This window comes from Typopeltis vanoorti, chromosome 6, assembly GCF_054136105.1.
Source record: "Typopeltis vanoorti isolate ZY-2024b chromosome 6, IOZ_Tvanoo_1.0, whole genome shotgun sequence".
In the NCBI taxonomy this organism is placed as follows: domain Eukaryota; kingdom Metazoa; phylum Arthropoda; class Arachnida; order Uropygi; family Thelyphonidae; genus Typopeltis; species Typopeltis vanoorti.
Window position 1 is genome coordinate 109,085,336 of NC_143554.1, and position 27,906 is coordinate 109,113,241.

At 34.7% G+C, this 27,906-nt stretch overlaps 1 protein-coding gene across 1 annotated transcript in view; it reads right to left on the bottom strand.

Annotated features, from left to right (window-relative positions):
* Nucleotides 1-9,816: 9,816 nt before the first annotated feature.
* The window catches only part of eIF2Bepsilon (eukaryotic translation initiation factor 2B subunit epsilon), a 135,706-nt gene continuing 117,616 nt past the window's right edge, over nucleotides 9,817-27,906 (bottom strand). The window contains exon 15 of the mRNA XM_090394353.1: nucleotides 9,817-15,945. Coding sequence (XP_090250479.1) covers nucleotides 15,895-15,945 — 51 coding nt within the window. The 3' untranslated portion in view covers nucleotides 9,817-15,894. The remainder of the gene's footprint in view (nucleotides 15,946-27,906) is intronic.

Genomic DNA, 27,906 nt, shown 5'->3' on the forward strand with positions numbered 1-27,906 from the left:
GCAATAGAAATCCTGGCAATAAGGTCCTCATTGGAATCGATGGCGCTATCGTAGATCAGGCTTCAGTAGCGAAGAGTGTCTTCACTACTGAAGAGACCAAAACCTCAGATCCAGTTTTACCAGAAAAGCACATGACAATTGCAATATTAACAGAAGGTCTCAGCTTAATTAAGAAAGGTTTACAGATTTTGGAGGACACAGATTCTAAAGAGGAACGAATTGTAGCCACAAGGCAAGGAATAAAAAAAAATCACTGGCTTGCTATGAAGAAATTTTGCATGATGACAAGAAAAAGAAATTATGCCGTCAGACGAATCTATTAGATTTTATGACACCATCGACATCGAAATAACTTTTTTTTTATGTATGAAAAACTACAATTATGATTATATTTCTTAAAAAAATAGGTGTTTTTGTAAACCTTTGGTATCAATTGTATGTTTGTATATATAAATTACACGCAAAATTATACCCCGAGTTACGCGAATTCGACTTACGCGTTTTACGTTGGTCCCATCTACCGAGTAACTTTCGGGTATCATTGTATTTGTTTCGAGTAACGATAATTGAAAAATACAATTCTTTTCATATTTTCAGTGACACTCGTCATAATTTAGCCTTGTATCTATAATGAATAAATAATTATATTTTAGCAAAATAAAATAAGATTAGCAAAAAAATAGTTCATCCTCACCACGAACACGCATCAGTAATAAGTTTCGTATCTCACAGAAATAACGCGCTCAAGCATACGATACACTGCTGAAACGAGCAGTGTCGGAATGACTTACAACGTGCAATCACAAGCGCAAACGAATATCGGCGAGTCTGACTGCGATTGGTCGAACGTGATAATTCTGACACTGCGTTAGATCGCAGTGTATTTGTTTCGTAATCTAAAGCGTTAATCGAACAATTCCAATTATTAACTATTCAATCAATGTCAAAACATAAGCTGTAACCTTTAACATGTTGTAAGCATTGTTATTATTTATATAAACACAAACAAAATTTAAATTTTTCATTTTTTCCTTGGGAGTGCTGCAGTGTCGCAGTGCTTATGTACGGGTTGCCACTGATTGGAACATTTTCCAAGTTGAATATGTTAATGATTCTTATGTTCTGGTTTCCAGAGAACTGTTTTACAGTTTAGTTTGTTTAAGAATGCGACAGTTACAAGTTATTTCAACAAAGACATAGTACATTTAAAAACAAGTGTCTTCCTATGACTCTTTTAGTCGGACAACCTCAAACAATACGACTGTTAAAATGATGATGCAATTATCCTATAAAATAAAGTTCACATGACCATTAAAAAAAAAAAAAGAGGTTCCGGTATAAATTCGGAGTCTTATTAATTCATTTAATTTGGACAGAGTCCTTCGGTTTCAAACACCTAGGTTCGTATCCCGTCTAGGAAGCGAAGAATCTATATGGGGGAGGGGTCCATTTGTTGGGGAATTAGCTAGTTTCATAAGAGGTGACAGGGTTCTCCCTCCCTAATTGTCGGAATTTTCATCCCGCAAACTGGCTCGGAGAACGCATGCAATTTGTATACTGTAATTCGTTTCTGGTTACAAATGCCAAGGATCTGGTAGGTCATAGGTCTTAAGGGTTTGTAAGTACCGTCACCTGTTAATGACGTCTTACGACCAAGTAACTTCACTTCATCGAGACCTGATCACTGCTTATGATGATGATGATGACGATAATCTATGGTACGCATAAGCCTATAAGTACCATAGATTATCAATGGTACTTATAAGCCTTGACCTGCCCTCAGTGTATTTCGTAATCATAATTTTATGATAAGGCGGTTAGTAATATGCCCACGTATATTATTTGCGTGTTAATTGCATACGTTTTCCTAGCTGGTTTGTTTACCGAGTGATTAACGTATTCGTCCTGCAACAAATGATCAATCTGCGGGTTTGTATCCCTTCGTGAGCATGGATGAATGTGGTTGTCTTTATGTGGGAGATGGATTTCAACGCCCGGTGTGAGACCCCCCCTCCCGCTTATTGAAGATTCGATGTGGTGTGAAAAAGTTCCAGATTGGATTTCTAGAGCAGAGTTTTTTGGGATTACGTCAAACAATAAAATAAAATAGGATATAAAATTAATAATAATAAAAAAAAACTATGCTACCTACAGTTCTAGTGTGCCATAAGTAACTTATCGTAAGTTCGAATTCAGTATTTTATATTAAGAGATTAAAAAAAATATATATTCTTCTGACTAGTTTTGATTCAGAGAAAGAAGAAACTAATCAGGAAGTAAAAATTTATTTTATAGCAATGCTATAATTCTTTATAAAGAAAACGGTATTTCTTATTAAAATTACTATAGCATTTTCTGATAAGCATTTGGTGGGAATCTGAATCATGACGTCAGGAAAATAACTGAAAATACAATTCGTAAATTTATTCTCCAAAATCCTTTTCTTTTTGTTGTTGTTGTAAAATGGCACTATTTACTCGTAGCTAAACGTTTCTCTACTATTCAATAAAAATTATTAACAATTATAAATGTATTTATTACATACAAATTTAAAAAAATAATATTTTCTTAATTATTTCTTTAAATATTATATTTTAAAAATATTAATGCCAAATAAGTTATTTTTATTATTCTGAAATGTAAATTTAATAAAAACACCTCTCACATTTTCTAAATAAATCACTCTATTAGCTGGAATTACCAAACATGATTGTTTTAGATCTCAGTGAATGGTGGCTGACTTAAGCTTGGTATAAACTTGGGAATATCCTGGTCTGTGAGATGGGATTCAACTCTTCCTGTCACGAGATATACAGCATTGCAAAAATAAACCCACTTAGCAGTACTCAGCATAGACTAAGAAAAAGCATCTAAGTCAGGTATGAATTTCTCTCCTACATTTTATATCTTGCAGCGTTTGGTGAAAGTTTATGCCTGGCAATCAGAAGAATTTACGCTGAAGCCAAAAAAGCTTAACAGTAAACGGCTACATATCAGTCCTATTCCGCTTGCAAAGAAGTGCGTCAAGGATGTCCTTTGAGTCCACTACTTTTCTCCCTGGTATTAGAACTGTTTCTGAGATGGGTCAGCAATACTACCATAAGAGAAATACCACTACCATCACCCCCTGCCCCCCAAAGAGTGCAAAACAATCGCCTAGACGGGTAATTGAATCTGTACCTTCAGTGATAATAGTTCTTCAGCACGTTCTTTAACATTCACTATCCGTTCGGAGAAAGTAGCGGACAGCGGATAGCTGCCAACTTACCACTCGGCTAAATCCCAAGAAAAGATCGTGCAAATATCCTAGGAGTGGCATTCCTGGAAGCTCTAATGCTGACTGCAAAAGATTTGACCAGCAAAAGCAGAATCACTTTACGTGAATGGGTCGTCGCTCTTCCGTCCTTTTCAACAGGTGCCAATGTATTCAAAACTGTGGTCGTCCCTGCACTACTACACGTCATGCATCTTACAGATATCACGAAAAATACATAAGCTAATCTGTACAAACCCTTACTTCAGTTCTTTTGGAATCGCCGCGAGCAAGGGATGGAACTTCAACATCTGCCATATATATATATACTGTATATATATATATATAAGACAATGCACCGTTCCACACATCGGCCGTCGCAATGACAATATTGCACAAATTGAGGTTCAAACTGGTTTCACTCACCGTATTCTCTGAACTTGGCCCCTTTGTATAACTTCTTGTTCCCAAATTTAAAAATTTGGCTCAGTAGGAAAACATTTTCTTCAAACGAGGATGTCAATGACTATTTTGCAGAATTTGACAAATCCTACTTTTTAGATGGGATGACAAAATTGGAAACTTCCTAGACCAAATGTGTAGATCTCGATGGTGTGAGAAATAAAGGTGATTTTTTTCTAAAAAATGAGTTTAACTTATTTTTTTACTGAACTTTTCAAACCCTCGTTTTTCATTAATAGGTGTCTGGCTGACTGCCTCAGCATGAAAAGGAACTGATGTTGCAGTTGACTAGGCTGTCTTAACTCTTGCAAAAGTCCCAAGAGAGAGTATACGGACAAAATTCCTTTGCATAAAGAAGTTTGTGAGGGTAAATTTATAGACCAATCAGTATCTCAGCAGTGTTGGTAAAAAAGAGAATACAGGAACAGGTGGAAAAGAATATATTCCAATGAGGGCAAGCATGACTTTATGAAAGGTAGATAATGCCTTAGTAATTTAGCAACCTTTTATAATAGAGTAAGGATAGAAGGAATTGCTACATGATGAGATACTGCTGGATTTGACCGGATTCCATCTGGAACTACGTTATGCAAACTGGAATAAATGGAAATGGATATGAAACTGGTTATATGACTACAAAGGTGGCTGATGGACAAATATCAAAAAGTAGTATATGGAGGAGCAGAATCCAGGAGAAAGAAACTAGTTTCTTGCAAGGCTCTGTACCTGCATCACTGCTATTTAATTTGCATATATAATATTAAATGATAGAGCCTACGTAGCTCAGTCAGTCAGTATAGATGACGCTCTTTGGTCAGAAAGACCTGGACTTCCGTCAGTGATGTGAGGAACCTTTATCTGGTCTCTTTTGACTAAAGGTGAGTTAACCGCTCTCATAAGGAGGTGGAGGTTTTTTTCTCTCAATAACTCGGGTTTTTCGTCCCTCAAAACAGGCAAACTGGTCCCATGAACACACACGCAGCTACAGCCATAAAATATACTATGGCAAGGAAGGCAACAGGAAACCACCTTGTGCATTCATCACTCTTAGCATGGCAGCTTATAGCTACCTTCCCCCACCAGTCATATAGGAGAGGATATTAAATGATACAGGAAATACTTTGAGAGATATTCAGTTGAATCTCTCTCTCAAAGGGAGATATTCAGTTGTTTGATGATGATGATGCAAGGTTGGATAAGATACTTATTCAAGGTGATGTAGAGAGCTTGCATGATGACTTGAATGGACTGACAATATTGGTAAAACATAGCAATATCAATTTAATGTGGAAAAGTGTCAAGTTTCTGAAATTGGAGATACCAATTTAATGTGGAAAAGTGTCAAGTTTCTGAAATTGGAGATTAAAATATTATATTACAGGCTGCATACCACACTGAGTGAACTGTATACCAAGAAATTGATGGAGCCAGGGATTTGGTGGGGGAGGGGATAATAGTAGGATACAAAGAAGTTTAGAGGGCATATTGCTAAGTAGCTCATAGGATTACTTCACTGAATTGAAGAATACACAAACAGAGAAAATGGAATTATCATTCCTCTTTATAAAGTCTTGATACGAATACATCTGGATTATTGTGTTCAGATCTGGTCACCTAAGTTTTCTAGGGTATGAGAAAATGGTGGAGAGGATCCAGAGGCGAGTGACCAAGATGATAAGTGGCATGTGGAATGCCCCCTATGAGGATAGTTGAAGGTTTGTGGATTGCAAAAGTTGGTCCATAGGTAGAAAATAGTGGATTTTATAAGATTAGTACAGTGGAAATATTTTGGCACTGAGCTGGCAAGCTCTGGAAATTGGGTAAGAGTGTGATTAACAAGGGTGTCAAGGACTATATTTTTTCCTTGGAAAGTAGTGAATGAATGGAATTCTTTGCCACAGTTCATTGAGAGTGTTTTGTCTGTTAATGATTTCAATGAGAGGTACGATAGCTATTGGATAGGTAGTTTGGGTGTCCCATGATGAGTCTTAGGACTATTTAATTGCCAATGTAATAATAATTAATTTAATCAGATTTAAGGATAATATATTTATTGGTAAAAGAGTTAGTAGATTGAAATGCAACTCCATTTGTCAAATGATGGTTGAACTGCAACCAATGATCGGATACAGATACAACAGATTGGAAAAAGTAAAAAAAAAAAAAAACATTTTGTGGGAATTAATGGGCTATATAGAAATTACAATAAAAAAAATTAATGTTTTATTACTGTTTGCAATTTTGATATTCAGAATTGTTGTAAATCAGTTAAACTGAAAATAAATATATACACACATTTGTTAAAAAAATTGTTAAATTTGTTTAAAAAAATTATCAGCACACCTCAGATATAATTATCAAGTCAATCTGAGTTGAGTGAGAACTATGTGGTAAATAAATGTGACACATTCAAATAAGAAACAGCCCTTGAGATTCAGATGGTTGCCACCTCCAGAGCAGTGTCAGGATGTGCTGAAAAGGAGTATGGTGTTCCACAAGGATCGTGATCCCCTCCATGAGTAGGTTCATTTTCAGTTCAGTCCTAAGGAATAAGAGTGAAATGCCTTAAGATGGGCCCTCACTGGATTTAAAATGTCTCCTACAGACCAAAAAACAGTTAAGTTTGTGTTTCTGCAGACCTTCCATTTTGATGAAGTCGACAGTTCCACTGTAAGAAATTTTTTCATAATCACCATGAAGGAATTGAGGTAGAACCATGTAACTTACACATTATTCTACATATTCCCAACAGTGTTATATACCTGTTACAGCACTGCTGCATCGTTTGCAATCCTCTGAGAAGAAAGTCTTTCCCTTGTTGCACAAACCAGTCTTTCCTCAGCTGCAGATATGACTTCATCATATCATCCACTCATCTGACTATTGCTTTAGTCAGAAGTGGGTGAAGCAGACATTGAAAGTCCAAGTTGTGTATTGTTTATTGGGTTTCATGAAGCAGCGTGAGCTCTGAAAGAATTGTTGAATAAACAATTCCTTCAGAGCTGTTGAATAAACTGCTGCTGTAACAGTTTCACTATTTCTGAGGTACTTCGTAAGGATTATGCTAATCCATATCCCAAAAGACAATGGCCATGTCCAGATGTTGGATGGGGGGATAATGACCCCCAACTAATTTCCTGGATATCCAAGTCTTTGCAATGTTTTTGGCTGGTATTTGTCTATCAAGGATCATGACATGAACTGCATTGATGTTTTCAGGTGTGATAACTGTGGAAGGTCTTCCTGACGTAGGGGGGGGGGAATCTCTTGTAAACATAGCTACCCATCTGGAAACTGTTGGATATGCTGGGGTAAAGTCCCTAAAGTCTCACACAAAGTTTGGTGAAAAAACTCTGACATGTCTTCTTATATATCCTAAAAGAAAAAGAACAAATGATTATAATTTGATGAAAGATGGGGATAAAGGGCTTTAAGATATGTTCTTTCTTGTGGTTATATGAGTTGCTTTAATATCACTTTTGTTCTAGGTGTTTATCATAACTTTTTTTAGCCACCATCCCATTGTAGACATCTGATTTCTGAGAGGTTGAGGGCTTACCTTTTTCTAATTTGTTTTTATCAAATGATTTTTGAATGGCTAGTGTCATATCTTCCTCTGGAAAAGTGTTTAATACACCATCTGATATTTCAAGGTCAGTTTTTGTGTTTATTTTATATTCAGCAGATACAGAAAGTGTCAGTTTTTTTCATGGTCGTGTCTGGTGGTTTTTCTTTCAGTGATGCCTTTGCCATAAATTGACATGCAATTCTCATTCAGCAGTATCATTTTAGGAACTGTTCCAGGAGTAAGACCATAATAAATTGGGTAACTAATGCATTCAAAGAGAAGCATTTATCCTCATAAAGTTCAGGTAAGCAGAAATTTTCATATAGTGGGAGATTCAAAGGTTTGTTGCTTTTGATATTTACTTAACTGCTATCTACTCAGCATAAGAGGATTTCATAATGGATGTTGGTGGCTATCTTCCTCTTTTCTTCCTGATATGAGATAGTTTGTTTGTTCAGTTTTGATCTGTTGTATCTCTCATTTTAACTTTTGGCATGCATAGGAATAGGCTGGATGGCTTCCCTCACAGTTGACACATTTGTTTCTTTGTAGGGAAAGATTTATTATCATGCTTTTTTTACTACTACATCAGACACATGGTAGAGCCATAACAGGCAGTTTCATCATTTGTGTCCATATTTTTGAACATTTAAAGCTTCTTAGTATATTAGGGATGTAGATTCTAACAGGCCAGTTGAGAAATCTTACTTTACCAAAGTAAAGGTGACCATCCCTACATATCAGGATGCTTCTCATACCTGTCATTCTTTAATTAAAGATACCAAGAAATTATATACAGTACTTGGTTTAATCCTTTATCCAAGTGTAAGCAAACAAAGTTTGCAGCTGAAGTATTTTCAGGACTGGGACAACTCGTGGTAAGGGTGGTATATGACCACATCACTTGTGGACATGTATAATGCTATGCATTATGGGAAGGGTCACTACCCAGACCGGTTTTGACCTTTATTGAGGTCTCACCAATATAAATTAAAGATACCAATCTGGTCTGGCTCCCACTGATGAGACCTCAATAAAGGTCGAAACCGGTCTGGGTAGTGACCCCATAATGAATAGCATTATACATGTTTGCAAGGAGATGTGCTTTGCATTATGGGATACTAAGGCAAGTGATGTAAATCATACCACCTTTACCACAAGTTGCCCCAGTCCTGAAAATAGTTCAGGTGCAAACTTTGTTTGCTTACACTTGGATAAAGGATTAAACCAAGTATATAATTTCTTGGTATCTTTAATTTATAGTTTAACTAAGTGGGAAAACTTCTGACAACCTGTCATTTTTGTTCTTTAAGCTGTGAACACCTCTCTTCATCTGGAACATCGAGGAACCCCACACCTATCACACCTCTAGATAGTTGAACATTTCTGGAGGAGTTATCATAATTGATATTTCACTGCATTGATGCTGCTTACAGTAGTTTTACTGAGTGTTGCTGATATGATGTTTTAACAAGAATATCACTAGAACATAGGTTTTGTAAACTGTTTTGGAGGATTCTGCTTATCCTTCTAATCCCTTTTGAATAAATAAAAAGGTGACATTTTCCCAGTCAGCTTTTCTTATATTTCTTATTATCCCTATTACAAGGATAATAATAAACAATGGAATATGTCATATATTGCATCTTATTGCTATTATCATATGATATACTATGGTATCTATACTTGAATTTTTTTTGGTTCATGGGATGCTGTTTGTTGGTTCGGCTCAAAGGAATTTTTGGTTTAATGCCAGAGAACTCCACCCTCCACAGAGGCAAAACACACATGCCCATTTTCTAGTAAGCAATAAATGAAGTGAGAAAGCCAGTGTTGTCCCAGATAATATATCAACTCTGCAGCAAATCTTAGTCTTGTCCCTGGACCATGCAGAAGATTTACTGCAACACTGTTGACCATTACAATCTCACCAACTGACTGATCCTGGCCAGGCCATCAAGAACTGCCCATCTGCCAAAACAGAGAACAAAATAATGCAAAACTATCAGGATCACCTTTTAATATGTCCTCAGCTGGCATAGCATTAGATTTTGTTGTCTGTTGTAATATTCTATAAACCTGTAGTACATTATATATAATGTACTACAGGTTTAGAACCTTTCATGGTGGGAGTGACAAAAAATCCAATCAGGCTGCAATAATGGATCAGAAGCAACTGTCAGTGCTGCACTTTTCTGATAGGATCTCTTCCACAGGAAGTCTCCTTCTAATGAGTTTTAATCATTAAGCAATCCCAAATCTATATGCTGGAAAAAACAACAACAACAATTTAGAATGTAAAATAGTATTCAAATATTCTTTTGATTTTGTTAAAAAAATAAAATAACAAGTGAATAAAAATACTAAACCCAGGTTTATTAAAAACTGATCATTTTTTTCTGCTATAAACAATTAGTTAATGGCTACATTACAAACTCCACATTATCTGCCCTTCCGTTATAAATATTTACATCCAAATGTAGAAAAATAATAATTTTTAATTTATAAAAGCATGCAACATTATACTTCGAAGTAAAGAACTGTGGAAGCACTAACTTTTATTTACGAAAAGCAAACTCCGATGCATACATCATCTACAGACAGGTAGAATTAGCACTCATTTACCAGATTATCAGAAATATGCAAAAAAAAATTGTTTGCAATTTAACAATATAAAGTGCATTATTTATAAATGTGATAATTAATGGATTGTAATAATTTTTAAAATATCGATTTCTGCAGCATGTAAGTTGTAACCTATGGGAATCTATCATTTCGTCTTAATACAAAATCATCATAAATTTGAGAGGTTACATTCAAACAAAAAAAAAAGTAATTCATGATTTGATTGTTATAAGTAAGTTATATTAATTATATTTTGGGTTTTGATTTTCAACCTACAAAAGGTTGTAAACCTATTGTACATTTTTAGTACCATGGGTGGACTAAGTTCAAGATCATCCAGAAATTTTAATTTAGAAATGAAACATTGAACTTTTTTTTCAAACCACTCTAGCCTCTAATAAACATGGTAATGCTTTCTTATGAGATGAGAGCCATCCGCTACCAGCTATACTGGTATTCAAATGTCACAGCATATTGGCTCATGACTGACAATGCCACTTGGTTAACCAGCTGTCATATTAACTCATTATAAGTAGCCAGTGTTGTTGAGTAGCACAATTTTGTTAGTATTTAGTATAAAGCCTGAATTTCTTAAAGTTGAAATATTACTAAATAAATAATTAACTTCTTATTCCACTTTCAATCAAATTCATTACAAAACCTGCATCTGATACATACAACTACCAGACTTGGAGGGGGGGGGGGGGTAAGGAACGTTGAGATAATTTTTTATTATTTGAACTTATTTTTTTTTTAACATTAACTAAAATCTTATGAAAAGAACCGATTAAAGTTAGCTGTTAGATCAAATATTTTATAAAAGAAAGGAAATTAATTATTCACCTGACTTACAGAAGTTATATTATTTTCATACCAGTGAGGTGAGACCATCAATTGAAGGAATGGAGTGCCGTGAAAAAAAAAGTACCATGTTTGGTCGCTAGAGCAGAATTCTCATATCAGCTAGACCTTGGTGCACTGGTATCAACAAGATAAATGTTCATAACCTTTTGCAGGTGGGATTATGATAAAAAAAAAAAAATGAATGTAATGGTTATACATATAACTTGTAAGTTAAATCTGATTTTACGAAAAGTTAGGAGGAATTTCTTTGTAGATTTTAACTCAATGTTTGAAGAGGAGAATTATTTTGCAAATATTTTAAGTGAAGAAAAATTAAGAGTTATTACTTTTATATCTATAAATTATTTCTTGATTTTTAGTAAATAGTTTAATATAAGCGGACTATTTGCAAATGAAAATACTAGTCTAATCAAAAACAGTGTATTCAAGTGATTGAAAATAACTGACCTTATTAAATGATCATGTACTTACAATATTCTCAACTTGTTTATGATAGCCATACTTCCATAAAATGGGAATACATGAAGCCTCCCCCCCCCTGCATGAAGATCCTGCTCATCTCATAAAAATAAACTAATTTGATTGGTGCAAAGATCAGAAAAGGAAAATTTTAAAGATCATCTTAAAGGGGTTTTTAATTCAATTCTCTAATGCTGGAACTGCAATAACAAATGTCACTGATACTTGTTTGAATTTCAACAAACAATGCAACAATTCTGCTTGGTACTCAATGAAGGAAAAACTAGGTGACAATAATACATTCTGTATCACTTCAAGGATTCCATCTTCCTTCCTGATTGGTAGAATATTTATACACTGACAATAATTTGGGTTTTATACAAACAATTTTAATCTTCACACTCAAACAGTCAAATGTGAGAATTTATACTATATATTTTTTTTTGTATTTGACTAATTTTTAATGTCTTAATAAGTTTTCATTTCTTTTGAATGCAACTGCTTTAATAACTAGATAATTGCACCCAAATTTCTTTTGCTATTTCAGATTTTTGTTCCACCTTCTTCTGATCATTCTGAAACAAATATAATATTCATCACTTTTATAATATATGGACTGATGGATTTCTCGAGTGAAAAATTTTAAATCACTTTCTAGAACAGAAATAACATTGGATTTTTTTTTTAGATTTTTTTAACAATCTTTTTCTTTGAAAGGTGAGCAACAGGAACATCCTTTCCATAATAAAAATTAAAATGAATTATCACTTTATTAGATTTTAAAAAAAAAAAAAAACAAAAAGCACCAGTAAGGTCAAGGAGGAGGAGAAAAATAAAACTCTGCTTGTAATGTAATTAATTTGTATGTAATCAAATTCATCGACTTTTTAAACACCATAAAGGTACACATGTCAAAAATTTACTCGCATCTGATAATTTTGAACTAAGCTGTATTAGTTACTTCATAATTTCTTATTAACAATAAATCAAAATTAAAAATTTTTAATGAATTACAACATTAAATTCTTGTTGAGGGTATACAGCACATATGGGCAACCTCCTGCCCTAATCTATTTCAGCGAAGTTTGTCTGATTCATGGTGGGAGAAAACATGGTGTGTTCTACTAACTCACATTAAGCTGACGTCATATGACTTGCGCAAAACACACTATGTTTTCTCCAACCAAGGTCTCTTTCTCACTTTGACTAGCAGCGTGTGTGAACGTGTTACAACGTGTCAGTTCGGTACTTGCGTTGGTGTTGTGCTTTGTTCAGTGCCTGCATTGATGTTATGTTCTGTTCAGCGCCTTCGTTGATGTTGTGTTCTGTTCAGTGCCTGTGGTGTAGAAGACAGTTTTGTTTAACAGTTCTGAATATCACTTATAAATTTGAGACAATGTCAGGGGTTATAACAAAAAGAAAGAAAAATAGATGCATAGAATCGTCAATTTCAAGACAACTGGATGGAGGATTATTATTTTATTCTGAATAAAGGTTTGCCTGTATGTTTTCTGTGCAACGAATCCGTATCCGTCAACAAAGAATACAACTTGAAGAGACACTTTACTTCGAGACATGTGGATCACCCAAAAATTGATGGACAACTACGAAAAGATGAAATACAGAAGTTGAAGAAGAATTTGGATACCCAGCAGCAAATGTTCAACAAGCAAAGAATGCAGCACTACAGCATTGTCAAAGCCAGCTTTGTGGTAAGCGAAAAAATCGCTAAGCATTCTAAGTCATTTGGTGAAGGAGAATTTATCAAAGAATGTCTGCTAGATGTTGCAAGTATAATATGTCCTGAAAAGAAAAAAGACCTTGAGAATATTCGTTTGTCGAGACATACTGTTGTCTGATGGATAAAAATTATGGCTGATGATATCAAAAAAAGTTTAAAAGAGAAGACTGCTCAGATTGGAAGCATTTTCAATTGCTTTGGATGACAGCACCGATGCCTCCGATAAAGCACAACTAGCAATATTTAATCGAGGAGTTGATGCGGATTTCAACATCACAGAAGAATTATTGGCGCTTCAGCCATTAAAAGGAACAACTACCAGTGAAGATATATTTGAAACAGTCAACACAGTCTTCGAGAGATTTGGGCTTAAATGGAGTTCACTATCTGGCATATGCACTGATGCAGCTCCTGCAATGGTTGGTGCACAGAAGAGATTTATTGGAATAGTTCATGAAAGAGCAATAGAACTACAGATCCATCCAGAAAATTTAACAAATTTTCACTGCATTATCCACCAACAAAATCTGTGTGCAAAATCAATTAAATTCACAAATGTTATGGAAGTTGTAGTAGCCAGTATTAACTTTATTAAGTCACGTGCACTTAATCACCGCCAATTTAAGGAGTATTTGTCAGACCTATTTTCGGATTATGAAGATGTGTCTTATTATTGTGAAGTGAGGTGGTTGAGTAAAGGTAAAATGTTAAAACAATTTTATGATCTGAGGCAAGAGACATTGCAGATTTTATGGACATAAAAGGAAACACAATTAACCAAGTAAAAGATGATGAGTGGGTGAGTGATTTAGCATTCCTTGTAGATGTCACCGGATACCTAAACGAACTGAATCTTAAATTGCAAAAACAAGGACAATTGGTTCATGAACTGCATGGACTCAAAGCTTTTTGTAATAAAATAAGATAAGAGCTAAAAATTGTTATCATTTTCCTACTCTAGCAACTCATAAAAATATCCCTTATAATTGTTATGGAGATGAACGGAAGGCACTAATAGAGCAATTTGATACAAGGTTTGCCGACTTCAAAAATATAATTCACTATATTTGCTCGTCCGATGGATAATGTGCCAGGAAACTTACAGATGGAACTTATTGAGCTTCAGGTGGATTTAGTGCTAAAATCACAATTTAACAACATTGCTTTGATAGATTTTTATAAATTTTATTTGGTGGAAGAAAAATATACAAATTTACGTGCCTTTTGAAGAAAAATCATTTGTCTTTTCGGCAGCACATATATATGTGAACAGTTTTTTTACAAACAGACGAAAACCTCAAAAATTCTATGCGATTATCCTTAAGTAATATTAACATCAATATTGATAGTCTCATAGTTGAAGTACAAGGCTATTCTTCACGTTAAATTGTTATGTTGTTCATTATATTATAAAATTTATGTAGAGCTTTATACCAAAGCATTATATTATAAATAAATGAAATATGAAGTAGCAACTTGTTTTAATTCATTTAATATTAATTTATTTTATTTAATAATTTGGTCCGGCCCGTGAGTCAGAGATGGAATGATAATTTGGCCCCCGAACTAGGAAAGGTTGCCCATGTCTGGTATACAGGATATTAGTACTACATGAAAAGTTTCTTTCATTACTAAATCCTTATTGATAATTTTTCTATAAATTAATCTTATCTGTCAAGACTCCAATATTATCATATCGTATATTTTGTATCCTAAGGAACCTCTTACTGTATCAATCCACCTAGATCTTAGGTGGACTAGTATAGTAAAAAAAAAAAATTGTCTTTGATAACCTCTCCTCTCTCATTCTGTTTAAGTGACCACACCACTTTTAATTTAGGTTACCGCTGCTAACACATTCCTGATTGGCAACAATGTCAAGTTCTTGCCGAACATCTTTGTTTTTAATATAAACCTGCAATTGATGCCATCTAATTCCTCTAATCTTTCTCAGAATCAGAACTCTCATATCCATGGTCTTTGATTAAGTTTTTTATTTCTATTCCAGCTCTCAGATCCATATGTTAAAACTGGTTTGAATACTGTTTTGTGTGTGTGTGTAGTTAGTGTTTTGACTAATTTCTCTCTAATTTCATATAAAAGTATTCAGTTGACTTTTAACATACCAGTTTTGCTAATTCTGTTGTTTACTTCAATATTTGATTTGCCATCTTCATTAAAATTGTGCCTAAATAGCTGACATGTTTTAATTGTTCTACAGGTTCTCCATTCAGAATGCAGTTGATGTTTTCAACAGTTTTACCTATTTTCACTGTGTGTGTTTTTTTACTGCTGGATTTCACACCAGATTTATTAAAGCAGTTATTCAATTTAGTTAATGAATTCTGCCAACTTGTATACTGGATTTATTTAGGAGTATGGCATCATCTGCATAAAGTAACGAGTTGAGATTAGCATCTCCAATTTTGATATCAGATTTAATGCCATTTTTTTTATAATATGATCCACATATAATGATGAATAACAGTGGACTCTTGTTTCACAACTGATGAGTTTACATTTTATCTTAAAATATGTAATTAACATAAACTGAAAAGCATACTACTGCTTTTTTTTTTTCCCTAAAAGCACAGCTACATGTAACCTCATGTAAAAATATTCAACCACAGCTGACTGTTTCTTAGATTTTTCAGTGTGCCATCATATGTTCAGCTGAAAGTTAGTACATTTCAATTTAAGCTGAAAACAATAACTTGCTGTTGAAATGATCAACTTTTGAAAAGTCAAAATGCTTTATAGGACAACAGGAAACAATCCAGAGAAGAAAAGCATTTTTTTTTTTTTTTGATAGTACAAAATAACAGAAACACATTATATACATAACGTAACATCTTGCCATTCCACCAAAAAAGCTGTACAACAATCCATTCTAGTGAGTTAAATAATTCCCAAATGATTATCTTAAGATGATTCTTCTTCAGCTTCCTGAAGCCAGGTGATGAATGGTGACACCTAAAGATAAGAAAGAAAGCAAATAAAGTTAAAATTTTAATTTCTGCAAAATGCATTCATTTATCAGAGGAATTATGCAGCTTGTAAATGCTGAATTAATCAACAAGGATATATATATATATTTTGTGTTTGAATTAAAAATATTAAATATACTTTAGAATAAACAAACAGAAATGTACAAAAGTATATTCAGCTGGTGAGAGAACAGATTCTATTTTGGATTAAAAAGGTACAGTGAATTATCAGAGTTCAAATTAAATAGAATACAGAATGGGATGCATGTTTCAATACTATGGTAACTTAATTCATAATCAATATCATTATGCAGATCCAAAAACAGTTCCTGTAAATGTCTTTGGAGAGCAATTTTTATCGAGTCATTCCTAAGTGTAAGATGGTGATTTGCATGTCTCTATTATCTGACTGGCTCATAAAAGAAACTGTTCTTCACACTCTTGAATTAAGAAAGACATTAAAAAAAAAATTCATCAGCTTCTACACTGATAATGCAAAGTAACAGAAAACACAAGTTCTACACAAAAAATATAAAACTTTATTTTTTAAAATTGATTGAACAGAACATGCATATAATGTTCTCTTCAATCAATTTAAGGTGGTATAAATTAAAGATCGCCAGCAAAGGTTGGTCGATTGGTAAAGTGTCTGTTAATAATGGGTCACGCAAAACATTAAGCAAGTTTGAGGACAATTAGTAATTGGAAGGAGAAACCAATCGTTCGATGCTGCTGGCACTTTGCTGAGGACTGGCCATTCTCACAGGGTCAACTTTGGCCTGTAAACTGACATGTGTCAGACCTTTGTGCCCTCAGAGCACGTTGGGATATGACAAATTAAAGTTGTCAAGAAATTATATTCTTGGTTTAATCCTTTATCCAAGTAAGCAAAGTTTGCACGTGAAGTATCTTCATGACAGGGCTACTTGTATATAGAGGACTAATGACTTCAAATCGAACTGTCTAATCAATTTAAGGTGGTAGATAATTTCCATCATCTGGTGGGCCACTTTGGGATTTCACAGTATGATTTCCATCATACCAGATGATGGAAATCATCTGCTACCTTAAACTGACAGAACAGAAAATTATATAAATGTTCTGTTCAATCAATTTAAAAAATAATACCTTATTTTTTAAACATTGATTGAAGATTAATAAAACTGAAAGAATATAAGTGGGAATTAAATCACCATGCTTGATCTCTAGAGAAGAGATTATCTTGGATTCTCTATATTAGTTTACTCATAGTGCTAATGCAGTATAAGTTTACAGTCTATCATAAAAAAACAACAAAAAATAAAAAATTCATTAATATTAAGATGATTTGTCATTCCTGCTGAAGCTAGTTGATGAAAAGTAATATCTACAGCATAAAAAACAAAGCGGATGAAGCGGAAAAACCAATTCTAACAGCTGCAAAAAATGAAAAAATATTTATTTACCAATTATATATTTGGTTTAATCCTTTATCCAAATGTAAGCAAACAAAGTTTGCCTGAAGTATTTTCAGGACTGGGACAACTAGTGGTAAAGGTGGAGTAAGTTCTGATCACTTGCCTTAATATCTCCCATAATGCAAAGCACATCTTCTTGCAAACATGTACAATGCTATGCATTAAGGAAAAGGCCACTACCCAGACCGGTTTCAACCTTTATTAAGGTCTGAAAGAGAAATACTGTAGTATTTCCTTTGAAAGTCAGGATTTTCAATTCTTTCTTCAAAAAAGTTGAACTGTATTCTTTATCTTCCTGTCTGCTTTGTCCAAGTCAATATTTCTCTCTTGTAAATCTAGACTTAGTTCACTAAGTTCTTGGAGAGCATCACACATAATTCCCAAATCAAGAACAAACTTGCATGACGTTATTTTTCTTAAAAGGCCCTCATAAAGAAAGCTTCTTCTGCTGTCTTCTTTTGCCTCCAGAAAGTGATGGACGAGGGCTTCAAAGTCTTGCCACACTGCAGAAACAATGCAAAAGCTAGATGCAACCCAGCGAGTGCTAAAAATTCTGCCAATTTTAAGAAGTTGAAGTTCTAGAGTCACTGCTCATTCCTACAGTTCCCTACCATTAGGTGAAGCATGATAAGTCACATAAAGTTTGTCCATGAAACTCTTAAAGCGATTCACTCCTGCCACATTGTTCACTGTGTCACTAACAGACAATTCAAACCGATGGTTAGCACAATGCCAGAAAATAACACTAGGAAACTTCTCTTGCATTAGCCTCCTTACACCAATACGCACATGAAACAACATGTCTGCACCATCACAAGTTACAGACAATAAATACTCCTTTAAGTAATCTTCAGATAATCCTAAACATTCAAGATGACTAATTAAAGAGTTTAGAATTCCTCTAGCAGTTACATCTGATAATTCGATCAAATCTATGAAAAAACTCACAGGAGCCAAAAGTTCAGGGAGAACTACACGAACAACAACAATCAATGTTGTTGTGTTACTCACAATTGTTGATTCATCAATAAGGAACGATATTTTGTTCTTGGAGTTCACTATATTGTAATGTTTTTCTCATTTCATTTGCAATATGGCTCACAATGTTAATGCAAGCATTTGCAGAATGAAGAATATATCCCATGTCTAGGCCATTAAGTTCCTGTAAATTTATTTCGTCTTCAAAGTTGTTAAATGATTGAATTCTCCTCGCAACTTCATAAGTGGTTCGAAACACTTTTCCTGTTACGTCTTTATTATAAGACAAAGTATTTAGGAAAACTTTCTCTAATGTTTCGTTTTTTTGCTTCAGATTTTATTTTTTGGCACGCTTTGTGTGCTGATCGTAAATCTTTTTTCTTAATGACATTAACTGTTGTTTGCGAGATTCTCCAAAATGACTGATTTTACCATATGCCCACTCTGCTGAAATTTTCGTTCCCATGTGTTTATCGATGGCAAGACTTCTGACATCACGACACACTTTACAGCCCAACATTTTATTCTTGACATACAGCCACTTTTCTCTCGCAGAAGCCATTTTTCTGCAAAAGTGTCCAACATTCGGGCCAATCATTATCAGAATTTGCTTCCTTTTGACCACGTGGATCTTCGGTCTTGGTTTTGTGATCCTCTTCTTCTTCTTCATGTAACTTCCTCAGTGAGAGGGTGCAGCACCATGTCCTTCCAGTTCTCTCTGTTGGTGGCTTTCCTTTTTGTTTCTGCACAGCCATGTGATCCTAACCATGATCTTATATCTTCAAGCATGTCCTTCGTTTTATGCCTCTTGATCCTTTTCCCATAATTTTTCCTTCTAAAACTGTTAGTATCCTCTGTCCTGCTGAACCTCTCAGTGCATGTCCTGCCAATCTCATCTCTCTCTGGATCATTTCCTGTAATAAAGATCTCTGTATTCTCATTCTCTGTAGGTCATCTGTGTTTGTCACATGTTCTGTCCATGGGATTTTCAGAGCACCACATTTTCAAAGGCCATTATCTGTTACCTTACTCTCTTCTTGAATATCCAGGTCTCATATGTGAAAATTGGCCACACTAATGTTCTTTTCATTCTTTTCTGTGTCTCGATACTCACAGAACTTCTGAGCAGATCTTTATTTTTCCAGAATGCATCTTTAGCTATGGTAGTTCTTATTTTTATTTCTTTATCTTGCTTTCCATCTGCAGTAAAGTAGGTGCCTAAATATTTGTATTCTGTTGTATGTTCAATTTTCATATTGTTTATGAATATTTCTGGCTCGGATCGGCTTTCTACTGAGATTTTCATAAATTTGGTCTTTTTTGCATTTATATCTAATCCAAATTCTTTACCTTCTTCAATTAGTAGCTGCAGTAATTTGATTAATTTGTTTCTGTTTTCTGCTATTGGAATGGTATCATCAGCATATCTGAGATTGTTGTATTTTATACCATTAATACTAATTCCTATTTTTTGTTTTTCAATCTTTTTCATCACTGTCTCACTGTAGATATTAAATAGATGGTGAAAGGATACAGCCTTGTCTAACTCCTCTTTTTATTTTCACTATAGAAGTCTCATCATTAAACAGCTGCATTTTCTGTTTGGTGTAAATAATTTTTATAATCTTAAGTACACGATCTTCTATGTCTAATTTATTTAATATGTTGAACATTTTATTATGTTTTACCTGGTCAAGCCTTCTGAAAGTCTATGAAGCATATGTAAATGTTCCTATTTCTTTCAAGTGATCTTTCTATTAATATTTTTAGTTTCAGGATAGCATTAATGGTTCCCATTCCTTTTCTGAAGCCTTTCTGTTGTTAACTCAATTCACCACTCAAGGCTCTTTCAATCTGTTTGTTAACATTGGTTAAAATAATTTTAGATGCATTGGATATTAAGCTCACAGTTCTGTAATCCTCGTAATTTTGTGCATTATTTTTCTTTGGAATTGGTATGCAGATAGATGTTGTAAAAACTTCAGGTAATTGTATTGTTTTATAGATGTCCTGAATGGATTCCACTAAATAGTTATTATTGTCAGTCAAAGCTTTCAGCAGCTCAGCCGGAATATTATCACACCTAGGGGATTTATTATTAGGAAGATTCTTAATTACGTGCTCTACCTCCTTTCTTGTGGGTAGAGTGGTATCTGTTGTTACGTTTAACTTAAGGTGTCGTGAATCATCTAAAATGTTACCATTATCATCATCATAGAGATCTGATAAGTACTCCACCTATCTTCCATTTATCTTTTCCTTATCAATGAGTATGTTTCTATCTTTGTCCTCGATGTTATAAAACTGTGTACGTTTTGGTTTTCCATTAAGTTCTTTCGCTTTCAGGAATGCTTCTCTGGTTTTGTTCCTATTTTGTAGTTCACCAAGTGTATTTTCGGTGATAGTTTTCTGTTTTACAGGATCACAAGTAGATTCAACAATTTCTGCTTCTTCAGCCTTCCTTTTTTCACTCTTTGGCATAACTACTTATTTTACTCATTTTGAACAATGATTGCACTGATTTAACTTAGATTAATTCAAAACTCGCGTGAACATCTGCCTGTTGCAGAGTGAATATAGAACTGATAAACTGATATTGGAAGCAATTAGAAGTGAACACAACTTCCTGTTTCTGGTTGCATACCAACCTATGAAACAGGAAAGCAGGGTACCAAGTGAACCAAGTTATTAGTAATCAAAACTGAAAATTCAATTTGTGAATACAGTACCATCTACCGGAATATTTATAATACATTTTGCTATCAATAAATCGCAAATTTTTAAAAACTTAAGAAAAAAGGTGCCGGTACTACGTACCGCCAGAAAAAATGCACTGATAGTAATACAGTAATAGTAATATAATAGTAATGTAAAATCTCTCGCAATAAATTTTTTTATTAAATTTCTGAGATAGATTTTTTTACAGAGGTTTCCGAACATATAGAAATTAGAAATTATAATGTATTAAAATGAATATTATACCTCTACTGTTAAAAAAATGCATAATTTAATGTATATTAAAATATATGTAAAATGGAAAGTAAGGGATTAACCCGGATTAGCAATGGCAAAGTAAGAACAAACGTTCGCAAGGTCATATAGAAATATGCCCCCAAGGATGGAGGGAGTCGAGGTGCATCATTGTGCTCGCGGGTAATCCTGGAAACTACATCAGGAGAACAAAGAATTAGCGACGATATAAAAGGGCTCTCTGCTCACGGTTTTTTTCATTTCCAGATCTTGGTTCCAGGTACATGAACCCAGGTGCAGGGGGGCATAATTTTTGGTGAATTTCCTGTAGACGTGCTACGAGAGTGTGGTTACCCATTAGAAATCGTGGTGACTTCAGCAGTTCCATTCCAGTTTCCAGATGGAAAATCAATCTTAGCTTTCCTAGAATATTTCTACAGCAGAACTGCCAAGACCGTCCAGGCAACAGCCATTACCCAGGAAGAAGATAAAATGTCAAGCTAAATTAACTGAAGTTTGTTCAAAAAGATTGAGCTGTGTTTTGAAAGTAAAAATAAGTACGCACTACTTTGTTAATGTCTTAAACGCTTGCACTTGAGAATTGTATGTGTATTTACTGGAAATTGTTAGTAATTAGTTAGTTAATTAAGTTGTGGCAATGAAAGGGAAAATGAATGTTAACCTATACATATATATATATATAGTGAACGAGGTTTAGCTAAGTGTAACATAAGAAGCACCTATATGTCTAATTTAGATATCTAAGCATAGTGACAGGGTTAACTGAGTTAACCCTGTCACTATGCTTATTATGTTCAGTATTTATTGTGTGTATTATGTTCAGTCGCATATTTTGCCTACTGTGATTGTAATAGGCCTTAGAGAGTTAATGTTTCCCATTTGGTTGTGATTGTACTATCTTACTAGGTTTCAATAAAATGTTTTGTTTGCGTAACTATCTTGCCTGATCTATTTGCCAATGCACTGTCTCCAAAAAAATTAGCAAACCTGCAAGTCTGTTTAATTAAGAATTGCCACAACTATCTATAAAGGATTGTGTATGTTAAATTTGATCTTGCATATGTTCCATACTTAAATTCTCAAGCGATATATATATATAATTTAGAATGGTGCAGTCATTAAACAAATAAAATTTTCTAAATTGCATAGTTTGAGAGTTGGTAACCTGCTTTTCGTGGATAGACAAAATAACAAAGGTCATTCACTAGCAGTACGGACATAAAAAAGATTATAAAGGATTAATAGCGAGATCTATATTAAGCAGATTATAGTTTTATTTGAGTAAAGTAGAAGAAATAAGTTAGGCCTAAAGTGCACGTGTAAAAGAAATAAAAGGCATGGTTGATAGCAATATAAAGTTGATAATAGAATATCAAAATTTTACAATAGCGCCTGACATAGAATATGACAGGCGCTATTGTAAAATTGCTGGAAGTGCTGGAAGACGGCCCAGTTTAGGTGGTGCCTGTCTTTTTCCGAAACATTTAGTGTGTTGGCAAGATCCAACAACCTGTTATGGTAATCGGACACACTTTCTTTGTCCTTCTGTACCATCCTTTGGAGCTTCCACAGATTCGGTCCCATGTTCTTTACCCATGAGAACTGTGAAATAAGGACTTCTTTAAATTTAACATAACTCCGGGTTTCTTTCAGAACCGGTGAGGAGTGAAAATAGGTTTTTGCCTTTCCAACTAGCTTGCTGCATAGTAGCAGTTGGAATTCACTCCACCGACCAATCCTTCTCAATTCCTCAATGTACTCGAAGAATGCAACCCCATCATCAGATTCATCACCCAAAAACTGAGGGAATACCTGTTGGGGATTAATCATTCTAAAAAAACTCTGAGTCATCTAACTCAGAGCTTGTAGGTAGGGACATATCTGCATTCATCCTACAATTCAACACAATATAATTTCCTTCAATTCTAATTATTCTAATAAATGCCTGATTGCCTGATATGATATCAAAAACCAACTTACAGTGATTAAGAATGTGTCAACTTTAAATTCAAGGTCCCCTAATCACATCCTGTTGGCCGTGCCATTGTTATGTCGTTGTTTTCTCTATATTATACCTTGATCTACTTCTAAAATGTGCCCTTAAATATTAATTCAGTACTATTTCCTTTTCAGATATTGGCAAAATTTGTTTTTATGCTGCACCAGCCAATATCCTATAACAGAAGAGACCCTTGTTCAGGGAAATAATTCTAAATTCTAAAGGGATACACACAATTATTAATCTTACGCTAGCGCTGTGCAGATTCAGTTAGCAGTCGTGACCTAAATCTCACTTAAGCAATAATATCTAATTCCTTCCCACCAAAAGGTTCTATTTCATAAGTGGTGGTTTGAATTTGTAATCAGGCATAAACTCAGGTATAAGGTACAAAACATGTTTATTGGAAAAGCATAAAACGTTTACAGTTAAGAAAATTCAAATACTCAATAGAACAAAACTCACTCTAAGTTAAGGTTCATACTAAATCACAACAATGAATTTAAGTAAGCTAAATCCTTCAATTATGAAAGGATAAGATTAAGTGTAAGCATAACACTACTAGGATATAATTCCTTTCATAAGTTATTCACAGAACACTTTCATTAATACTCTGTCAATAACCATCTTAATTCTAAATTCCATTAGTCAAGCCTAGCCATTCTCAATCAAAATACTGCCTATCAACAATTCTTCTTTGTTCCATGTGGTCTTAACTAATTCAATCAAATTCTCACTTAAAAGTTCTCTATTAGTGTCCTTAGTTTACAGTATACACAAATTTCTTATTCTTCTAAGCTATTTTTAACATAGAATGAAATTCTCTATATTACCAGATCCTTTCTGATTTCATGCCGCCATCTCATGTAGATCTGGATCACCTTACTGTATAGTTATCGGCCGTCTTTGTACCTGGCGATGCAGTACGCTTTTCATTGAATCACTTCCGAACTATGGCGTGCTGTCTACCACTCCGCAGGAAATTTTCCCCGTTCTCTTCAATGGGACTTTATTCGAAGGCTCGATTCTGCATATGCTGTCATAACACGATCAGCTTCGCATGGAAATCCTCAATCATTCTCAAGAATAGTCCTCTTCGTCCGACATCACTGTAGTCAACCCACCGCTCTCTCACAAATCCCCCGACAAAAACCCTAAAACTCGAATCCAGGAACCGAAGAAGAAAAAAAAGCCCATAACATGGTGTGCATCGTCTTTTATTCACCCTTTCAGGTGCCCTCTATTCGATGTGTTTTTTTACTCACGAACCCCATCGTTCATGCCCCTTGGGTGATACTACACTCTCCCTAATCTGTTAGGTTATCCTATTCCAGGTAGTCTTTCTGACGTCACTTTCTGCATAGGTACAGCCTCCATCGCTATGCTAGACTCGTACAGATTATACACGATTATTCCAGATTACTACTTATCATCTTTCCAGAAATTTCGTAATGTACTAGACAGCTTAATGGGATTTACAAATTACTTAACAATTCCCTTACATAATTCTTATTATTCTGACACAAAATTCTCTGCTTCTCATTTCAGTTATACAGGAATAAATTTCAATATATGGCATATGGACTACACATTATCACATAACATAAAGAAATTTTTCATAATTATTAGCTGATGTGCAGATATCTCCTTAATGAGTAATATTTATCATGTTAAATCCTCAATAAAGAATTTACTTGTAAAGGTCTCCATTCAGGATCGAACAAAAGTCCCCCCTTCCAAGAAAAAAAAAGTTTTTCTGTTCTCTCAGAGAAACCCTTTTACTTTTTACTCCTTCCTCAGTTCCCTGGGGATGACTCTTCTGTTTAGCCTGGGCCTTAGAGCAACTCCGAGTTCATGTCTAGATAAACAACACAACAAAAAAAAAACTTTTCTTTCACCCCCCTCCCCATCTGATAGATTTACACTTCCTCCAATGACCAGCTGGGTTATGCTTGCCTAGTCCTTTTCGAGGTTTGTACAACTAACTTCTTGCAGGAGGAAAATACATTCCACTCAACACCAGCATAATTTATCTCTAGAGTATCTTTGTTTGCTTCCTACTCATCTCTGATTATACCCTTTTCTTCTAATTGTATCCCTTCTCCCTTTTCTTCAATTAATTTAGGACTCAATGAGGTTTCTGATGTGGTTAGCAAGCTCTACATCTCCCCCAGTCGGTTTATGCCCTTCCTTTCTCTGGATTTTCCAACGCTCATGACACTTCCTTTACCTTGAACTAATGATCCCTTTCCAGCCTCTGTATGTCTATTCTTCCCTTGAAAGCAGACTTCCCTTTCTGAGTAATCACAGGAGAGATGCATTTCGATAAGAAGTCATTCCCCCAAGATTAATCTTAAATGAGGAAGTGAGTTTCTAAGCAAAATTATAAAATTGTGCCACATGTGCATATTAAATTCGGGCAAGTTCACTCTTAGTCTCACCGACCTCGTAGCCTGGTACCCATTAAACTTTTGGGGATATTCCCAAAAGTTTAATGGGCCTTCTTAAATGCTTAATCCTACCCTTTACACAGGGCTCTATCTCTTTGAAATATTTCTTGGAGATTATTGAAGCCTGTGAACCCGTGTCAATCAATCCCCTTAAAGTTTTTTCCACAGATCCTTTCTTCAACAGTTAGTTCAGTGTCTTGTTTCTGATCTTCCCTTTTCTCTTTTTCTTGCTTGCTACAAACATGTGACTTGGCCTCTGAATGGGAATTTCCCGGCAGACAGTTCCATCATTTTATGCATCATGGAATCTATCTTAACAAGCAGAGGTCTCTGCATCCTTTCAAACTCCTTGGGAACTATATCATTGATTCTCTGATCTTGTAATGAGGATTTCTCATGGGTTGTCATAGAGGCTGTTGTCAATTGACTGAGCACAGAATCTAAACGTTCCATGATAGGCTGCTGCAGTTTCTCCACTTCTTGCTTTATCAATGAGCGAACCTCGCTAAAATTTTGAACTGTTATCAGCAATTTGGTAAACTGTCTCAGGTCTAGTTTCTTCGCTTCCTTTCTGGATGTTTCTTTTCAGTGCCCTGAACTTTAATGCTGTCTCTTTCTTCTTTGATCACATTGACAGACCCAAGAAAGCCTGCAGGACAAATGTCTCCGAGAAGTTGCTCCCTCTGTTTTACTGCATTATAACATTCCTCTAAGTTTGATATATCCTTTCTGTATGCTGCCTCCTTAAGTTCTTGTTTCAATCCTGCCCTAAAGTGCTGGAAGACGGCCCAGTTTAGGTGGTGCCTGTCTTTTTCCGAAACATTTAGTGTGTTGGCAAGATCCAACAACCTGTTATGGTAATCGGACACACTTTCTTTGTCCTTCTGTACCATCCTTTGGAGCTTCCACAGATTCGGTCCCATGTTCTTTACCCATGAGAACTGTGAAATAAGGACTTCTTTAAATTTAACATAACTCCGGGTTTCTTTCAGAACCGGTGAGGAGTGAAAATAGGTTTTTGCCTTTCCAACTAGCTTGCTGCATAGTAGCAGTTGGAATTCACTCCACCGACCAATCCTTCTCAATTCCTCAATGTACTCGAAGAATGCAACCCCGTCATCAGATTCATCACCCAAAAACTGAGGGAATACCTGTTGGGGATTAATCATTCTAAAAAAACTCTGAGTCATCTAACTCAGAGCTTGTAGGTAGGGACATATCTGCATTCATCCTACAATTCAACACAATATAATTTCCTTCAATTCTAATTATTCTAATAAATGCCTGATTGCCTGATATGATATCAAAAACCAACTTACAGTGATTAAGAATGTGTCAACTTTAAATTCAAGGTCCCCTAATCACATCCTGTTGGCCGTGCCATTGTTATGTCGTTGCTTTCTCTATATTATACCTTGATCTACTTCTAAAATAGCCTGCTTTCTAATCTACTGTTGTGCCCTTAAATATTAATTCAGTACTATTTCCTTTTCAGATATTGGCAAAATTTGTTTTTATGCTGCACCAGCCAATATCCTATAACAGAAGAGACTCTTGTTCAGGGAAATAATTCTAAATTCTAAAGGGATACACACAATTATTAATCTTACGCTAGCGCTGTGCAGATTCAGTTAGCAGTCGTGACCTAAATCTCACTTAAGCAATAATATCTAATTCCTTCCTGCCAAAAGGTTCTATTTCATAAGTGGTGGTTTGAATTCGCAATCAGGCATAAACTCAGGTATAAGGTACAAAACATGTTTATTGGAAAAGCATAAAACGTTTACAGTTAAGAAAATTCAAATACTCAATAGAACAAAACTCACTCTAAGTTAAGGTTCATACTAAATCACAACAATGAATTTGAGTAAGCTAAATCCTTCAATTATGAAAGGATAAGATTAAGTGTAAGCATAACACTACTAGGATATAATTCCTTTCATAAGTTATTCACAGAACACTTTCATTAATACTCTATCAATAACCATCTTAATTCTAAATTCCATTAGTCAAGCCTAGCCATTCTCAATCAAAATACTGCCTATCAACAATTCTGCTTTGTTCCATGTGGT